Consider the following 15,749-nt stretch of genomic DNA (forward strand, 5'->3'; position numbering starts at 1 on the left):
CCAGACACGCTGCCACCCGAGCACAGGTATATGGTGGCTGAACGGGGAAGCAGAGAACCCCCACCCCGTCTCCGAGCCCGGCCCTCGACCCTTCCCCTGAGCACCCCCAGCCCCGCGCTGACGCAGGCCCCTCCTGTCAGAAACCACACAGCAGCCTGGGCTCAGCAGGGCGGCCTCCTCCGTGTCCCACCACACCCCAGCCCCGGCCTGCCCTTGTCATGACCGCCCAGTGCTGCCCCCCGCCTCGAGAACATTCTGGTCTGCGTGCTCCGATAGGCACAGGAAGCCTTGAAACTGCTGCCCGGTAGCTCTGCCTTCCGGGGCCATTTGTCCCCCGCTGTCACTTGTCACAGACCTCTGTGCGGATGTCCCACGGGGAGCACAGATCCACACTGCCTTGCCACCGGGGTTCCAGAGCATGGCCTGGACACGGATGGACGGCGGACAGAGCGGGCGGGTGGGGGGGGGGGGGCTGGTGACCCGGGATGTGCTGGGCGGGAGGGCCCAGGACCTCCTGTGGGTCCGGGAAGGGAGCCGAGAGGGCCAAGGCCCCCGGAGGGGCATCTCAGAGATACAGCCCTGGTCCCGGAGGCTGTGACAGGAGGGGGAGGCCAGCCAGACACATGCCTGCCCCGACAGGCCATGAACACCCTGCACGAGCTTCACTTCGCCCGGGAGTTCAAGAAGGCGGTGCGGGAGGCCCACCCCGCGCTGCTGCTCGCCCTCCTCACCCAGCTGCACTATGTCTTGGAGCTGAACCTGCCGGAGGGGCCCCAGCCCGGCCAGGAGGCCCCGGAGGCGGCCACACCCAGCCCGCAGAGGTACGGACAGACGCAGGCTCCCGCGGCAGGCACAGGGGCCGAGACAGGTACGAGCCTCCTGGGGCGGAGAGCGCCATAGCGCCCGGCGGCCGACAGCTGCACGTGCCGGGGGTCTCGGCTCTGAGGTCTCGTGTCCAAGCACACGTGTGAGCGGGGCCGCACTCCCTCTGACGCCTGTAAGGGAGGACACTCCCGGCCTCTTCCTCTGCGGGTGCTCCCTGACTCGTCGCCTCCCCCTCTGCCTCCCTCCTCACCTGCCCTTCTCCCCTGCATGTCTCTGTCCCGGTTTCCCTTTCGTATAAGGACACCAGTCACTGGCTTGGGGCCACCCTCCTGGTCTCATCCTAACTCATTCCAGCTACAAAGACCCTGCTTCCAAATAAGGTCACATTCACAGGTACAGACGGGGTTTAGGACGTGGACAGAGCTTTTAGGCGGCACACGATTCAACCCCTGAACGCCCTCATGGCCAGCACAGCCGACAGCACGGAGGGACCCAGGGCAGGTGTAGGGCCTGTTTCCACGCCCCCTGAGGGGCGCTTGGCAGCAGAGACACCTGCTAGCCTGTGCGGACTTCATGGGACAGCCCTTGCCGTCCTCCCTGAGCGTGGTCCTTGCAGGAATCCTGTGAGACAAATGTCTTCTCCCCATTGCGCACGTAAGGAGACCAAGGCTCAGAGAAGGTCAGAGACCCTCCCCGAGACACACAGCACTCCCATGAGCTGTGAAGCTAGAGTGTGCGGAATGGCAGGGCAGCCCCCTGGCCACTGCTGAGCCCACCTGGGTCCCCTTGTGCATGGCTCTGACCCTGGTGCATTTTTGCTCTGATGGAACCCCTACGGTCTCTGCCCCTCCAGCCCCCCGGGCCGTGCGGACGAGACCCGCGTAGGAGGGCTGCACTGGACCACCGTTCCAGCTGGCCGCCTTGCCCTCCCTCCGCGCCAGGTAACGTGGTTAGAAATCCAACAAGCTAGTCTTTAAAAACCACGGGGCCGACTCTTTTCATGTGTTTGTATTACGATGTGCTTCACGAAATTTGTCAGTTTTAACAGCTCTCCCCAAGGCGCGTCCCGGGAAAAAAAAGTCACTTCTTCTCATATTGCTTCTGAATTTGAATGTGCGTAAATTTCCTTTTTTATTCGGCTCAACCATGCAAAAGGCATGAATCTTCCTTAATAAGCTAATGAAACGTTCTCCTCCCAGAACATACGTAGGAGGGCTGGAAGGGAGCCGCAGTGGGCCGTCTCCGTCCATCTGCTCCCCACCAGCCCTGCTGCCAACATGGGCCCAGCCTCCCAGCTCTCCTGCCCTGGCCTCCCCCCACCCCAGGCTCACGCACCTGCCCTCCACGCTGCAGCCCAGATCCCGTTCACAAGATGTCCGTGGCCCCATGCCTCCCTGCCCCTCCCCACGGAGATCAGAAAGAGCCGGATCCTTCCAGTGGCCCAGAAGCCCCTCTCACTCTAGCTCCCTGTTGCCTCCAGGACCTCACTTCCTGCCACATGGCCCTCACTTGCACTTTCGGCTCTGGCCTCAGAGGTTTCCTGTTCCTTAAACCCAGCGTGTCCTGCCTCAGGGCCTTTGCACTTCCTGCTCCCTCTTCCTGGAATGCTCTTCCCCCGGACAGCCTTACCTCCTATGAGTCTCTGCGAACCTTCTCCAACAGGTGGTCCTACTCCCACTCGGCTGTTCCCTTCCCAAGGCCAGCACTGCCTAACAACGGTTACCTGCACCCTGTGCAATGGAAACTCCCAGGGAGCACAGGTGTCCGTCCGTCTGTCTCACTGGGCTCCCATAGACGCACAGGTGTCCGTCTGTCTCACTGGGCTACCTTGGGAACCTTCTGCTCCAACAGGCTGGACGCGCACGCTCAAGTAGTACACGCCCTGTCCCTGCCCCCACCTCAGCCGCCAGGCCTCTCTCTGAATGAGTCCTGTCCAGGGAGGAGGGAGGTGGTCCAGCAGCTGTAGTCTGCCCGGGGACAGACTCTCACCCCGGCACAGTCCGTTGGTTCTGATGGGCCTGTCTTCAATCACATGCTCCCCCCATGAGGTCACCTGGGCACAGGATGGCGTGGGGCTCTCATTGCCCGGCCTGGGCTCCCATCCCGCCCCCGGAGCAGGGACAGGACCTGGGCCCCACCTGGCCCAGAGGGAAACCCACAGAGGCCCGAAGGAAGGGCAGGCCAGCCGGCAGCAACGCCAGCAGACGCTTGGGGGTGGTGGCGAGGTTGGCGGCCACTCCCCAGGACTCAGAAGACATCGTCACGCGGGGGATCCCTGCCGTCTAGGCTCTGGTGCCTGACGGCTGTGGCACCATCTAGGGGGACAAGGCCAAGGAAGGGATCTGGGCCCCCACTGCTGAGAGTCCTCCTGTCTTGTGGGTGCCCCTGGCCATGAGGGGAGAGCCCTCTCCGGACGCTGGGTGGCGGCCTGGTGAGCCTTGAGGCAGGCTTAGACCACTCTTAGGGCTCCGAGGTCCCCAGCATCCTGCAGAGCTGGGCTGGCCTCTGGGACCAGCCAGTGGGGGTTGGGCATGACATGCCCCCCACCCCCCAGTGGGGCTGTGAAAGCTTGGCCAGCCCCGCCTGGGTGACCCTCCCTTTCCTTTGTATCTTTGACGATCAGAGCCCCTTTCTCTAGAGACAGTAGTGGCTTCAGGCCGTTCTCAGCCAGGTCCTCCTCCAGACAATGTCCATCCTACCCCACAAAGGGGACATTCCTTTAGTTTCTCCATCACGGACTGACTCTCTTTAATTCTCATGGAGCGTCTGGTTTCTGCTTATTTCAGACACTCTTTTGGACAGCTTAGAAGTACAACCAACATGTTTTCCTTTTTGCCCTGGCTGCCAGGAAGCTCATATTTAAATTTAGTTTTCAGTACTTCCCTAGAATGACTCATACTTCCTTTTTGATTCTCTTCCCCTAATTCCTTGTCTTTTAAACTTAAAGCTTTAAAAATAAACCTAAAGCTTTAAATTTAAACTTTTTTTTTTTTCATTGAAAACACTACTCACAGTCCTGGATTTGGGCACTTGACAAGGAAGCAACAAGCAATTAGTAATGATAATGCTGTCCAGGCCTGAGATCTAAGACCCCGTCCCAACCTGCTCCATGAGCACTCTGTCCGGTTGGCGGTGGGGGGTGTCCCTGCCCACACAGCTGTGAGGGTCGGGAGAGTTGGTGGACTGGGCAGCCTCTGTTCTGGACCCCACTTGATGAGTTGCCCCCGACAAGCAGCCAACACTCCAGGCCTCGGTGAAGGCGAAAGTTTCGACTGCATGACCCCAGCCCCAGGATCTTGTCCATGTGCCCAGCGGGGACCCCGGAATCTGCAGGGAGGTGTGTCTCCCCAGGGAGGTGAGCAAGGACTCCTGAGCAGGGAGGGGCCGACATGGCACCCTGTCCCAGCCTCTGACCTCTGTCACCAGTCGGGGGTCCCCGCAGCTCTGCCTGCCCAGACCTGCCTCTTCTCCTGGCCCACCGTCCCTTGGTCCCTGGCCTCAGCCATGCTGCACGCTCCCTATACCTCTTGGAGGAAAGGAAAAATAGGACTGACAGACAGCTGTCCTTGTGAGCTGCGGAGGGCTGCTGTGCCCCACGGTCAGCACTCAGTTCCGGCAGGTGCTTGCTGTGCCCCATCCCGCACTGATCACCAGAGATGGGTCCCTTCGCCTGGGCGCTCACAGCCCCGTGGAAGTGCAGATGGGGGTCAGGGGATGGCCCAGTGATAGATGGACAGATGACACACCCCTGAGAGTCACCCCCTCCACAAAGGATGACCCGGAGCACCCCCCACCCCCGCCGTGTGGTCCCTGAGGACCAAGCATCCAAGCCAAGACCGACTAATGGTTGGGGGGCGGGGGGCAGGGAGCCTTAGGGGGGCAGGGGACACGAAGAGGGGAACAGAAAGGAGGCCTCGGAGTCCGTCTCTGCACCAGAACAGTGGGGAGCCACGGAGGGTTCTGTGCAGAGGGAGTGGGAGGGGCGGATCAGCACTGGAGATGGGTGGCCAGAGGGGGCCATGGACACTCCTGAGAGGGCATCTGGACTCCAGGCTGGGGCCTCCTGTCTGCACGGCATTGCTGGGGACAGCAGTGGCCGGTCCCCAGGGCATCGGCAGGTCAGATGGACGATGCTCGGTTTGCCCGGCTCGGCGCCCACCCAGGCTCCGCGCACCCGCACCCTCCCTGCTCCCCTCAGCTCGTCCCCACACGCAGTCAGGGTGGCAGATGCGGGTGACACAGGAGACCCTCACACGCGGAATGACGGTGGGGGTGTAAAATGGTGCAGCCGCGGTTCCTCGAAACGTCTAACACAGAATCACTGTGCGAAGTTAGCAGCAGGAGGGGTGGGTGGGACAGGAGGGCGGCCCGGCCGTCCCTGGGGCAGGCGTCGCTGGGAGAGGCTGGGGAGGGCCATCCTGGAACCCGCACACCCAGACTCACGCTCGAGGGCCTCCACGGGCAGCTGGTCTGGGGGCTGCGTGGATTTCGGGCCGCACGTGTGTCTGGGCATCGCCAGGCGTCCTGGCTGGAGGAGGTTCCAGATTTCAGGGTCCTGCTGGGCGTTGCCGATCCACCCGAGAGTGCCCAAGTCGACCGAGCGCCGTCTTCCCAGAGCCCTGGTGTGGTTGCTGGGGCAAGGCGACCCTGCACGCTGATGGCCTGGGCGCCCACATTCCAGGGGCTTCCAAGGGTCAACACGGAAGGGACAGTGCGCCACTGCGCCCTGACGTCCCCTTCTCCCGAAACTGGCTGGGGCCAGTGCCCTGGAAAATGCTGCTGCTCAGGGGCCTCTCTCAGGGTGACATTTGGGGTTGACGCCACCAGGGACTCTGACGCCGCGGAACTCCGTCCCTTGACCCTACGTGTAGCTCAGAATCGTGCCTGGTCCCAGCTGACGGCCTCATCCCGGGACCCCCTGCTCACACACCCCGGGCGCCTCGACCCGTCACAGGAAGCCGGGCAGATGTGACCCGGCACAGGATGACCGGGAACGGGGAACAGGCCACTGAGCGGGGCCGCCCTGCTATCCCGGGGCCTGTGTTCTGGGGCCCTGTCCCTGTGTCCTGCCTGCAGAGCCGGGCGCAGCCCTGGGCCTGTGACCAGAACATCAGACAGGCTTGGAGCCGAGGACCGAGGGGCCCCGGCAGGGCTGTGTGGCCAGGACAGGGCCCTCGTGCCTCTGGCAGCTGACGAGCATGAGGTCAGGCCTTGCTTTGGGTCTGGCCTCCTTTCCTGAGTGCACACGTGCCTGGGACCAGTGGAGCCTCTGTCTCCTGCGTGGTGTCCGGGAGGCAAGCGGACACTTCCCCGGGCTTCTGTGATGCCATACGCCCCAGCCCTCCTGCTCCCTCCCCGCAGCACCCTCTTGGGGTTCTCAGCCCCGCATTTAAACAGCGCCATCCCCCAAGCCTCAGCCGGGACCCTCTCTACCCTATGCCATGGGACCCCCAGCCCTGTCCCCAGAGCCGCGGCCTCAGAAAGCCCACCACGGACGCAACCGGGTGTCCCCTGAGATGCTCCGGGCACACCTCACACTGCCTGTGCCCCAGGCCAATCTCACAGCCTCCCACAGTGCCCCCCACTCCTCAAGGGGTGCTCTCGGCTCTCCAGCCCCAGCCACTGACCTGGAGCCCAGGCCCGGGGCTGAATGGGCTCCTGCTGCCCCCTACCCCAGCACAGCTCCCACCCATGCCAAGCCTCCCCCCTGCCCGGGGCAGGGCTGGCCCAGTGACCGCGCCCCCCCCCCCCGACCCCCTGCAGCACGGCCCTGGAAGCTCTGAAAAGCCTGCTGTCCACCACGGGGCACTGGCAGGACTTTGCGCTCCTGGAGCTGCAGGACGCCTGGAAGCTCTTCACCAACATCCACACCTACCCGCAGGGCGTGGGTCTCCTCGCCAGGTAGGAGTGGGGCCAGGCAGGGGCAGGGCCTGGCCCGGGCCACCACCTGTCCCGGAACTGGGTGTATCGACCGCGGTGACCACCAGGGTGCGCCCGCGAGCCAGCCCCAGGAGCCCAGGAGTTCCGCCGGAGCCTGTGGATACAGGTGTCATCCGCTAGCGGCACCGGCTGGAGGCCACTGGGGGGGGGGGGGGGGGGCCTGCCGCTTGGCCTCCCACACATCCAGCCCAGGCCTGGAAGCCAGTGGGCGGCCAGGAGGTACAGAGGGGGATCCCACACTCCCAGCAATGGGCACCCACTCAGACACAGCCCCCGCTGTGGCCTCCGGGCCACATCCCCACGCCCAGGCCCTGCCCCTGCCCTCCTCCCCTCGCCCCAGGGCCATGGTGCAGAACCGCTGCCAACAGATCAAGGCAGTGACCAGCCAGCTGCTGCCCAGCCTGCAGAGCCAGGAGGCGCGGGAGAGGAAGGCGGCCATCCTCATCCTCACCGAGGTATGGCCTGGGCAGGGAGCGGGGAGCCCCTCAGACACGGCCTCCTCCTCCAGCTGCCTCAGTGCCCCCATCAGGACCTTGCCTGGACGGAGGCCCGTCCGGATGGCCCCTCCTACCCCCTCCATCTCCCTTCCGGCTCCAGGGTGGTCCACAGTCTGGGGCTCCTGGCTGGGGCCCCCACTTGTCAGGACCCCGTCAGCCTGTGGCCTGGGCGAACCCGTCCCCACCTCTCACTCTCCCGGGCCTGACCCCTACAGAGCTGGTCAGTCGGGCAGACTGGAGCTCAGGTCCGCCCCAGGGACGGGGAGGCCAAGAAAGCCCCGGTTAGAACAGGAGACGCGGGGGTCCAGCAGGTGTCGCCCTGAGGCTAGGGCCATGGCGGGGCTCACGAGGCAGCTCCGCAACAGACATTGGCAGGGAAAACGCCTGAAAGCCCCGCGCCGCTCCCCACCCCCTCCCCACCAGCAGGAACGTCTGAGCCACCCTCCACGGGGCTCCGTCCCCAGCTGTCCCACGGGCCTGGCCACGGCTGCACACGGGCCCCAGCCTTGCTGTGTGACGTCAAGCAAGGCCCTTCTCCTCTGGGCCTTGGTTTCCCCAGCGGTACTTGGAAAAGTTGGACCAGCATGGGGACGGGTTTCAAATCCGTGTTAACCGAGACACCCAGAGAGTGCTGGTAACCGTCCTCTGAAAACCCCTGCTGGACCCTGGCCCTCGAGCCTGGCTCCCAGACGCAGATGGAGCTCCCCATGAGAACGTGGCCGGCCTGACCCGCCTGCCCTTGGGGACGGCCCCAGTTCCTCTACAGCCCTGCCACGCTGGAGGTGCTCCCCAGGCAGGCTGCCCGGACCACGCTGGCCCGAAGCCTCGGGGACCCCAGCCCCGAGGTCCGCGTGCTGAGCCTACAGGGCCTAGGAAACGTCCTTTTCCACCCAGAGAAGGTAAGGGCCGGGGAGGGGCGCGTTGTTGCCGCCACACACCCGCCCCACCCGAGCAGCTGGTGCGTGGAGTACAGACAGGCCTGCTGGGTTGGAATCCTGGCGCTGTCCCTTCCCGCAGTGTAGCTGGGAACACAGGACTGACCCCCACCTCCGGGCCTCAGTGTCCTCATCTGTAGAATGGGCTTGGCGATGGCCTCTCGGCAGGGTTCTGGGAGGGGTAAAGTGTCTACTCCCCCGGGACGTTGTCTCCTTCCATACCCAGCAGAGAGACAGCGCTATTGCAGACCTCCAGGGGCCAAGGAGGGGGGTCACCAGGAGTCACCCAAGCCTGGCCCACAGAGGGGAACCTCCCCTGAGAATCTCAGGGCCCAGCCTTCTCCTCTGCTGGTGACCCATTTCCCCATCCCCCCTGACCCCCCCTCCCATCACTGGAACAGCCCCCATCCCAAGATGAGCAGCGGGGGCGTTAGCAAAGAGGCAGAAGAAAAGGGCCACGATACTGCCCCAGGCCACTGGCCGTCCCGCTGGAGCCTGATGTCACCCCTGCTGTGGGTTCCTAGGGCGCCATGCCATGGCAGGGGACCCAGGGGACACAGCAGCTTGCCAGGTCCAACCCGCCCTCACCCCAGCACTTTCCAGCCAGCATGACTGGCCCTGGGTCAGTGTCCATCTCAGTGACATGGTAGGGGTCACAGCACATGGTCACGAGCACCATTCTGAGTCCATGCAGAGGCAGCACAGGGGTCCCCTCCGGCCTTTTGTCCCTGGCACTGGTGTGGACGTGCTCTGGCCTCTGCCGTGTAACAGAAACGTCAGGTTAAAGGGTTTCTCACCTGATCTGGGGTGCACGGCCTCCACCTCCGCCAACCACGCCAGGGGCTACACGAACACCCAAGAAGATGGCAAGCTGCCCAGACGCCATCTCCACAGCTGAACATCAGGACTTACAGGGCTTGTGGGAGGAAGCATCTGATTATGGGGGCCACGGAAGGGCCGGGCTGCGAAGAGATCCTGCAGCCTTCTGCCCGCCAGCCCACTTCCCTACCACTGTGTTCTTCTGGCACGTCTCCACATGGCTAAGAAGAGTTCTCCATTAGGTTCACTGCTGGCAAAGCCTTTGCCCTACACGTGACACACTATAGGTACTTAGTAAGGGAGACTAGCGCTTCTTCATTCATCCACCCATCTACTCGTCCAGGTACCTGTACACCCATCCACCCATCCACCCACCCACCCATCCATCCATCCAACCACCCACTCATCCATCCACCCACCCATCCACCCATCCACCCAACCACCCATCCAACCACCCACCCATCCATCCACCCATCCATCCATCCACCCATCCAACCACCCACCCATCCAGCCACCCATCCACCCACTTAACCACCCACCCATCCATCCATCCACCCATCCACCCATCCATCCATCCACCCACCCACCCACCCATACATCCACCCATCCATCCATCCACCCATCCACCCACCCATACATCCACCCATCCATCCACCCACCCACCCACCCACCCATCCATCCACCCATGCATCCATCCATCCATCCATCCATCCATCCATCCACCCATCCACCATCCATCCATCCATCCACCTCCATCCATCCATCCACCTCCATCCATCCATCCATCCATCCACCCACCCACCCATCCACCCATCCATCCACCCATCCATCCACCCATCCATCCACCCACCCATCCACCCACCCATCTACCCACCCAACCATCCATCCATCCACCCATCCATTTGTTCCTTGGGCCCTTCATTTATGACTTACTCTTTCATTATTTTTTATCCACTCTTTACATATTATGCATTCACTCAGTTATTCACATTTGCTGCAGCATTCATTCACTCAGTCACTCAGTCGGTGGTCAGTCATCCGTACACCTTTCTCCAGCTGTTCGTGCAGGCAGACAGTCAGTCAGAAGTCTCCATGCACCTCTGTGCCCTGCGCCAGCTGGAGCCCCGTGGGGAATGGAGAAGACAGGCAGGAGGGCTGCCAGAGCGGGACGACCAGGGCCGGGGAAGGAGCATGGCTCCCAAGTGGGGTGTGGGCTGCTGGCCACCGCAGGGCTGGGGGAACAAGTGGATCCAGAGCACAACTGGCCAAGGAGGCCTGCTGGAGTGGGGCCAGGACCAGCCAAACTGGGCAGGGATGGAGCAGGCCCCAGGGCTGAGGGAGGTTCGACAGTCACTGCTCCCACACCAGAGAGGTGCCCTCTGCCGGGACCCACAGGACTGTTACCCGCCTCCCCCCGCCGGTGTGCACCGTCTCAGCCACCTGCCCACTGTCAAACACAAGCAGCACGAGCTGGGTGGCGGTCTGTGTCCGAGGAGGCCAGAGGGCAGCCCATGCAAAAGACCCAAGCTAAGTGTGGCTTTAACAAAGCGGACATGCGGTTTTCTCCCAGGGCCACGGACGACCCCGTGTGCAGTCTTGGGGAGAGCAGGCTCCTCCTGGATTGCTGTGCACCCCTGCTCCCAGCCCCAGGGGCTGCCCCCGTGGGAGGGTCTGCATGGCCACCACCATGCCGCTCCAGCCCGCAGCACACCGTACCCTTGGAGGCCACAACCCACAAGGGCTTCACTCCCTTCTGCTCCAGCCAATGGGCCAAGTGGTGGCACCTCGGGGAGACTCCGTCTCCTGGGCACCCGCGTGGCCACCGCAGCAGGAGTCCCCTTAGCAAGAGGCCTTGTGCTCGTTGGAGATTGTCTGAAGATGCCATCACCATAACGCTTGCTGAAATATTGCACCAGAAACCGTGCAAACATAGGCACGAAGTCAGGTGGCCCTTGAGACAGCACCCCCCACCAGCCAGCCTGCAGCATCTTTGCGCAGGGCCCCTGTGACCTCCCATCTGGGCAGATGGGCAGACCGTGCCCATCCACACACAGGTCTGGGGACTTCCATCCTCTTGGCCCAGGACGCCTCGCTCGCTCGTCTCCCTGTCTCGTCGCTCCCACACCCTTTTCAGCTCCGCTGGTCTCTGCTCCTGTCCCTGGCCTGGCGCTGGATCCCGCCCCATCACTCCTTCCCATTCCTCTGCCCTGTTCGCCGCTCCCTTGCTGGCTTCCCCAATCTCTAAGTACCCCTACTGGCCGACTGTCCCCAGATCCATATCCCAACCCCAGCCCTGGACTCAAGCAGGGACTCAGTGCTCGCGTCCAAGCCGGCATCTCACACTCAGCACATGCACCACAAACTCCTCACCCACACCCCACCCCCGCCAAACAGGTGCCTCCTGCAACCCTCGCCTCAGCTGGTGGGGACCCCAAACCTTGGGGCTGTCCGGGCAGTGAAAAAACCCCAAGCCAACCCAGAATGCACCTCCTTCTTTCACTGCCCTGATGCCCTCACTGAAGCCGCCAGCATCTCCCCCAGACCACTGCACCCCCCATGCCTGGCCCCAATGGCCGCCCCTTCTCCTTTGCAGTGTAGACTCCGCCAGCAGCCAGCAGGCTCCTGTGATGAGCTCTGCTCACAAATAGGGCAGGTGTGCCCCTGCCTCAGGACCTTTGCACGTGCCGCGCCCTCTGGCGGAATGCTTTTCTGGCACCTCTGTAAGAATTCCCTCCCTGGTGATCTTCTTGGTGACACCTTCTCCTATCCTACTTCCTTAAAATTAAAGTTCTGTAACCACCGCAAACCCGCAGCCTCCACCACAGCCTGCTCCCCCTCCCGCCCCCACCCTGCTTTATCTTCGCTCAGATTGCTCGCCACCCTCTAAGGCATGTTGGCGTGTGCTTCGTTTATTTTCTGGACCTTCCCCTTAAACCCCATTCTGGCTGTTCCATCCACCGCCAGAACCCCCGTCCTACCCCAGCACCCTCACTGCACCCAGCAGGTGCTGAGAGTCTGTTGCTGTTAGCTGACTCATCGGCAGAAAAAGTTTGCTATTATAAACCAGACAGAGCTCAGGAAGCCAATGACATGGCCTAAAACTTGTTTTAAAGCTGTAAAAATCACCCCAGCTTTCACACACTGTCACTGATAAGGGATCCGGTGGCGGGAAACATCCTTTTGCTGACATCTTGCCATCCAGACGTTCATCTGGACAGTCCGTGAGCGCCACAACTGCCAAGACGGGCAGGCAGAACTGGCAGAACATGGGCTCAGTCTTTCACAAAGTAGCGTCAACGGGGGAAGTGGTCATTGCGATGGAAGGAGCTGGGAGCTCAGTCTGTGCACACCTGACCCACCTTGTCTCATCCCGCCCCACAGGGAGGCCGGGCACAGGGGCGAAGGCGGGGTGAGGCGGAAGAAGAGGAGGGAGGTCTCCAGCACTGGGCGAAGGGCCTTCTGGGCAACATGGCGACAGGAGAAAGCAGCAGCTGGGAGCCCACTAGCGGGGGGGTGGTTGATATCCCTTAACCCCAGGAGGACCCCCTCAGAGAGGAAAAGCCCCGTCCATGCCCACACAGCTCCTGGCGGGCAGACCGGAGCTAGAGCACAGCGGCCCTGTGCGCAGAGCCAGGGTGGGATCCCACCAAGGTTGGGGGCACAGCGCCGGGCAGGCAGCAGGGGTGGGCAGGTGCCCAGGCCGGGATGGGGGCTGGGGAGGGGCCGCGGAGGGAGGGGCCTGGGCGGTTCCAAGTGCAACGGCAGGGCTGGGGTAGGGCACAGGAGCAGCCAGTCCGGTGCCTTAGCCCGGCAGCCACTGCCACCCCTAGGGAAGCCTGCTCTGCGGACAGCTGCCGCCCTTCCTCGACGGCTTCTTCCAGAACAGCGAGCAGGTGGTCGTGCAGGTCATGGGCACCGTGTCAGACGTGCTGCACCGCCTGGGCGCCCACGGCGCAGCCGCCCAAAGCCTCAGGGTCGCCATCTACGCCCGCTCCTTTTTCGACGACGTGAGTGCCCCGGGGGGGAAGCAGGGTGCCCCTACTTGTGCTGCTCCTGTGCCTACACCTGGTCCTCAAAGGCAGGGGGATCCCCAGCTGCCCTCCACCTGGGCTGGGGAGACAAGCCCCCAGGGGGACACCTGGGCGTGCCCCTGAGACACCTGCGCCGAGCTGCGCCGAGTGGCCGCCAGATGGCGCTCGGCCCCTTCTCCACGAGGCTGACCTAGCAGCCCGTGCCCCCTCCCGCCCCGCGGTCCCCGCTCCCCGGGTGGTCGGGATGAGACCCTGAGTGAAGAGACATGAGTTCAGGTCCTCCCGGAACGCCTGGAACCTGTCTGACGGGAGGCACAGCCCTGCCCCCGGGGGTCCCGGGTTGGCTGGGGATTGGGGCTGTGGCTCTGACCCCCGCCTTGCAGGAGCGGGCTGGGATTCGGGCGGCGGCCATGGCGTTGTTCGGGGACCTGGTGGCCACCGTGGCAGGCAGGGAGCTGAGCGGCCTGCGGACCCAGGTACACCAGAGCATGGTGCCGCTGCTCCTGCACCTGAGGGACTGCTGTCCGGCCGTCGTCAAGGTCCGCGCCTGCTGAGGGGCCTTCCCCTGGGAGGGGCTGGGGACACACAGGTGGCTGGGGGGGGACAGCGGGGACTGAGGCTCTGCGATGGCAGTGGGGCCGCCCGAGGGCAAGGCTGCTCCCGGGGCGGCGGTGTGGATCAGGGGTGGCTTCCCTGGTGAGCTGCGGTCCACCCGTGCATGCACGCACACGTGCACACACCGCAGGCACACACACACACACCGCAGGCACACGCGCACACACACGTGCACACAGACACACACGCAGGCACGCGCGCGCACACGTGCACACACCGCAGGCACACGTGCACACACGGCTGTGCGGTCCCTGGGGGTCTGACCTGGCCTGTTCCACCCCCCGCTGCGTCCCTGGCCCCTGACACAGGCTGGGGCTCGGTCACTCACTGAACACACAGAAATGGTGGAGCTTCTCGTGGGCCAGCTGTGCGCTGTGCTGAGGGACCCTGGCGTGGGGAAGAGAGGCAACAAGCGGCCAGTCCCGAAAGGAATGGGAGGAACGGGACCGGCCTGGGGCAGGAGTGAGGTTTCCCCGGGGTGGAGGGTGGGGACGGCCAGGAGGACGCCATCAGTCCGCAGACCCCATGTGAAGCTCGTGTCTGGGGAGGGCACAGACCTCTGGCGCTCGCGCCCACGGCCGGTCACCCCCCGCGGCTGTCCCCGCAGCAGGCCAAGTTCGCCCTGTACCGCAGCGCCCTGCGGCTCCGGTGGCGGCTTCCGCACACCCTCTTCTGCACGCTGGCCTGGGAGCAGGGCCTCAGCGCCCGCCACTTCCTCTGGACTCGCCTGGTGAGGGGCCTGGGGCGCGGGGACAGGCTGCCGTTGGAGGTAGGGGGAGGCCGGGCGGGGGACGCTAGAGCCAGGCTCCAGCAGGTTCGGTGTGGCCCCAGGGCCGGCAGGGGCGGGGCGGGGCGGGGCGGGGTCGCGGTCCCGCCGCCACGGCACTGTCCTCCGGCCAGATGACCGGCAGCCAGGAGGAGTTCAGCATCCACTTGGCGCAGGCGCTCCGCTACCTGCACAGCCGGCACCGCCGCATCAAGACCTGGGCGGCGCTCTTCATAGGTGAGCGGGGGCGGCGCGGGCAGCCCCCCCAGGCCGGCCTGCCCCAGCGCCCTGACCCCCGCCGGCCCTCCCGCCCACTGGCACCTGCCAGGCTGCTCAGGTCCGCTGGCCAGAGAGGAGGAGTGGCGGGTGAGGGGCCCCGGACTGGCAGGACGGGCGGGAGAGGGTCTGAGCCCCCCACTCCCACCGGCAAGCCCCTTCCACGGGCCGGCGCCTCTGTCTGTCACCAGGTTACACCACCTGCTACCACCCCCAGGCCGTGTCCCGGATGCTGAACGGTGTGGATGCAAACCTGCTCTTCTCCAGTAAGCCACCCCACATCCCCAGCCGCCCTCCCACCCCACCTCCGGGGTGAAATGGGCGCTCGCACCCACTGACGCCACCCGCGGCTCCCCAGAGTGAGGGGCAAGGAACACGTGGGGGTGGGGAGGGCAGCGCCCCGGCAGGGGAGACAGAGGAGGTGGGGCCTGGGTGACTTCCGGCTGCCGCCCCCACCCCTGCTGGAAGGACAGGACCCCAGGTCTCCCCTGATTGTGTCTCCTCCCCTGGAGCTTTCGAAGATCTCAAAAAGGACCCAGAGCCTGGCATCCGGGAATTTGCCACCAGACAGTTCTCCTTCCTCCAGAAGGTGGCAGCCAGACCGCAGTGACCACCAGCCATCCTCCCTCACCCTCCTCTCCCTCCCTGGTGCCCACCGACTCAGTCGGCCCTGCCCCATTCGCACAGAGCTCGGTTGCATGACATTTTTCCATTTGAAAGAAAGATCTAGATTCAACAAAGAAGCGTCACACCTGTCGGCTCCCTGCCCACCGCCTTGTGGCCCCAGAGGACTGAGGCAAGCTCAGGGGACACTGGCAGGCCTAGGGGACAAGGGGGCAGACCAGGTCTCCCAGAGACAAACTGTGAAGTCCGTGCAGGGTCCTGCAAATGACAGGTTCTCCCTTCTCGGCCTTGGTCTCCCCACCTATGAAATGGGCACGTGGGTCTTTCCCTGGCCTGTCAAATTTCCTCCTAGGGACTCACCTCCGGGCTGTCCCTCTCAGGACCCCCACCAGACCAGCCGGCCCCCCGCCAGCCTTACCCG

General features: G+C 64.1%; 1 protein-coding gene across 1 annotated transcript in view; it reads left to right on the forward strand.

Annotated features, from left to right (window-relative positions):
• The window catches only part of LOC123939760 (maestro heat-like repeat family member 5), a 67,139-nt gene extending 51,825 nt beyond the window's left edge, over positions 1–15,314 (forward strand). The window contains exons 21-30 of the mRNA XM_046001585.1: positions 640–821; positions 6,589–6,726; positions 7,106–7,220; positions 8,018–8,161; positions 12,847–13,023; positions 13,431–13,586; positions 14,270–14,392; positions 14,563–14,665; positions 14,896–14,970; positions 15,217–15,314. Of these exons, the coding sequence (XP_045857541.1) occupies positions 640–821; positions 6,589–6,726; positions 7,106–7,220; positions 8,018–8,161; positions 12,847–13,023; positions 13,431–13,586; positions 14,270–14,392; positions 14,563–14,665; positions 14,896–14,970; positions 15,217–15,314 (1,311 nt within the window). The remainder of the gene's footprint in view (positions 1–639; positions 822–6,588; positions 6,727–7,105; positions 7,221–8,017; positions 8,162–12,846; positions 13,024–13,430; positions 13,587–14,269; positions 14,393–14,562; positions 14,666–14,895; positions 14,971–15,216) is intronic.
• Positions 15,315–15,749: the final 435 nt, after the last annotated feature.

Source organism: Meles meles, chromosome 1, assembly GCF_922984935.1.
Source record: "Meles meles chromosome 1, mMelMel3.1 paternal haplotype, whole genome shotgun sequence".
Taxonomy (NCBI): Eukaryota; Metazoa; Chordata; class Mammalia; order Carnivora; family Mustelidae; genus Meles; species Meles meles.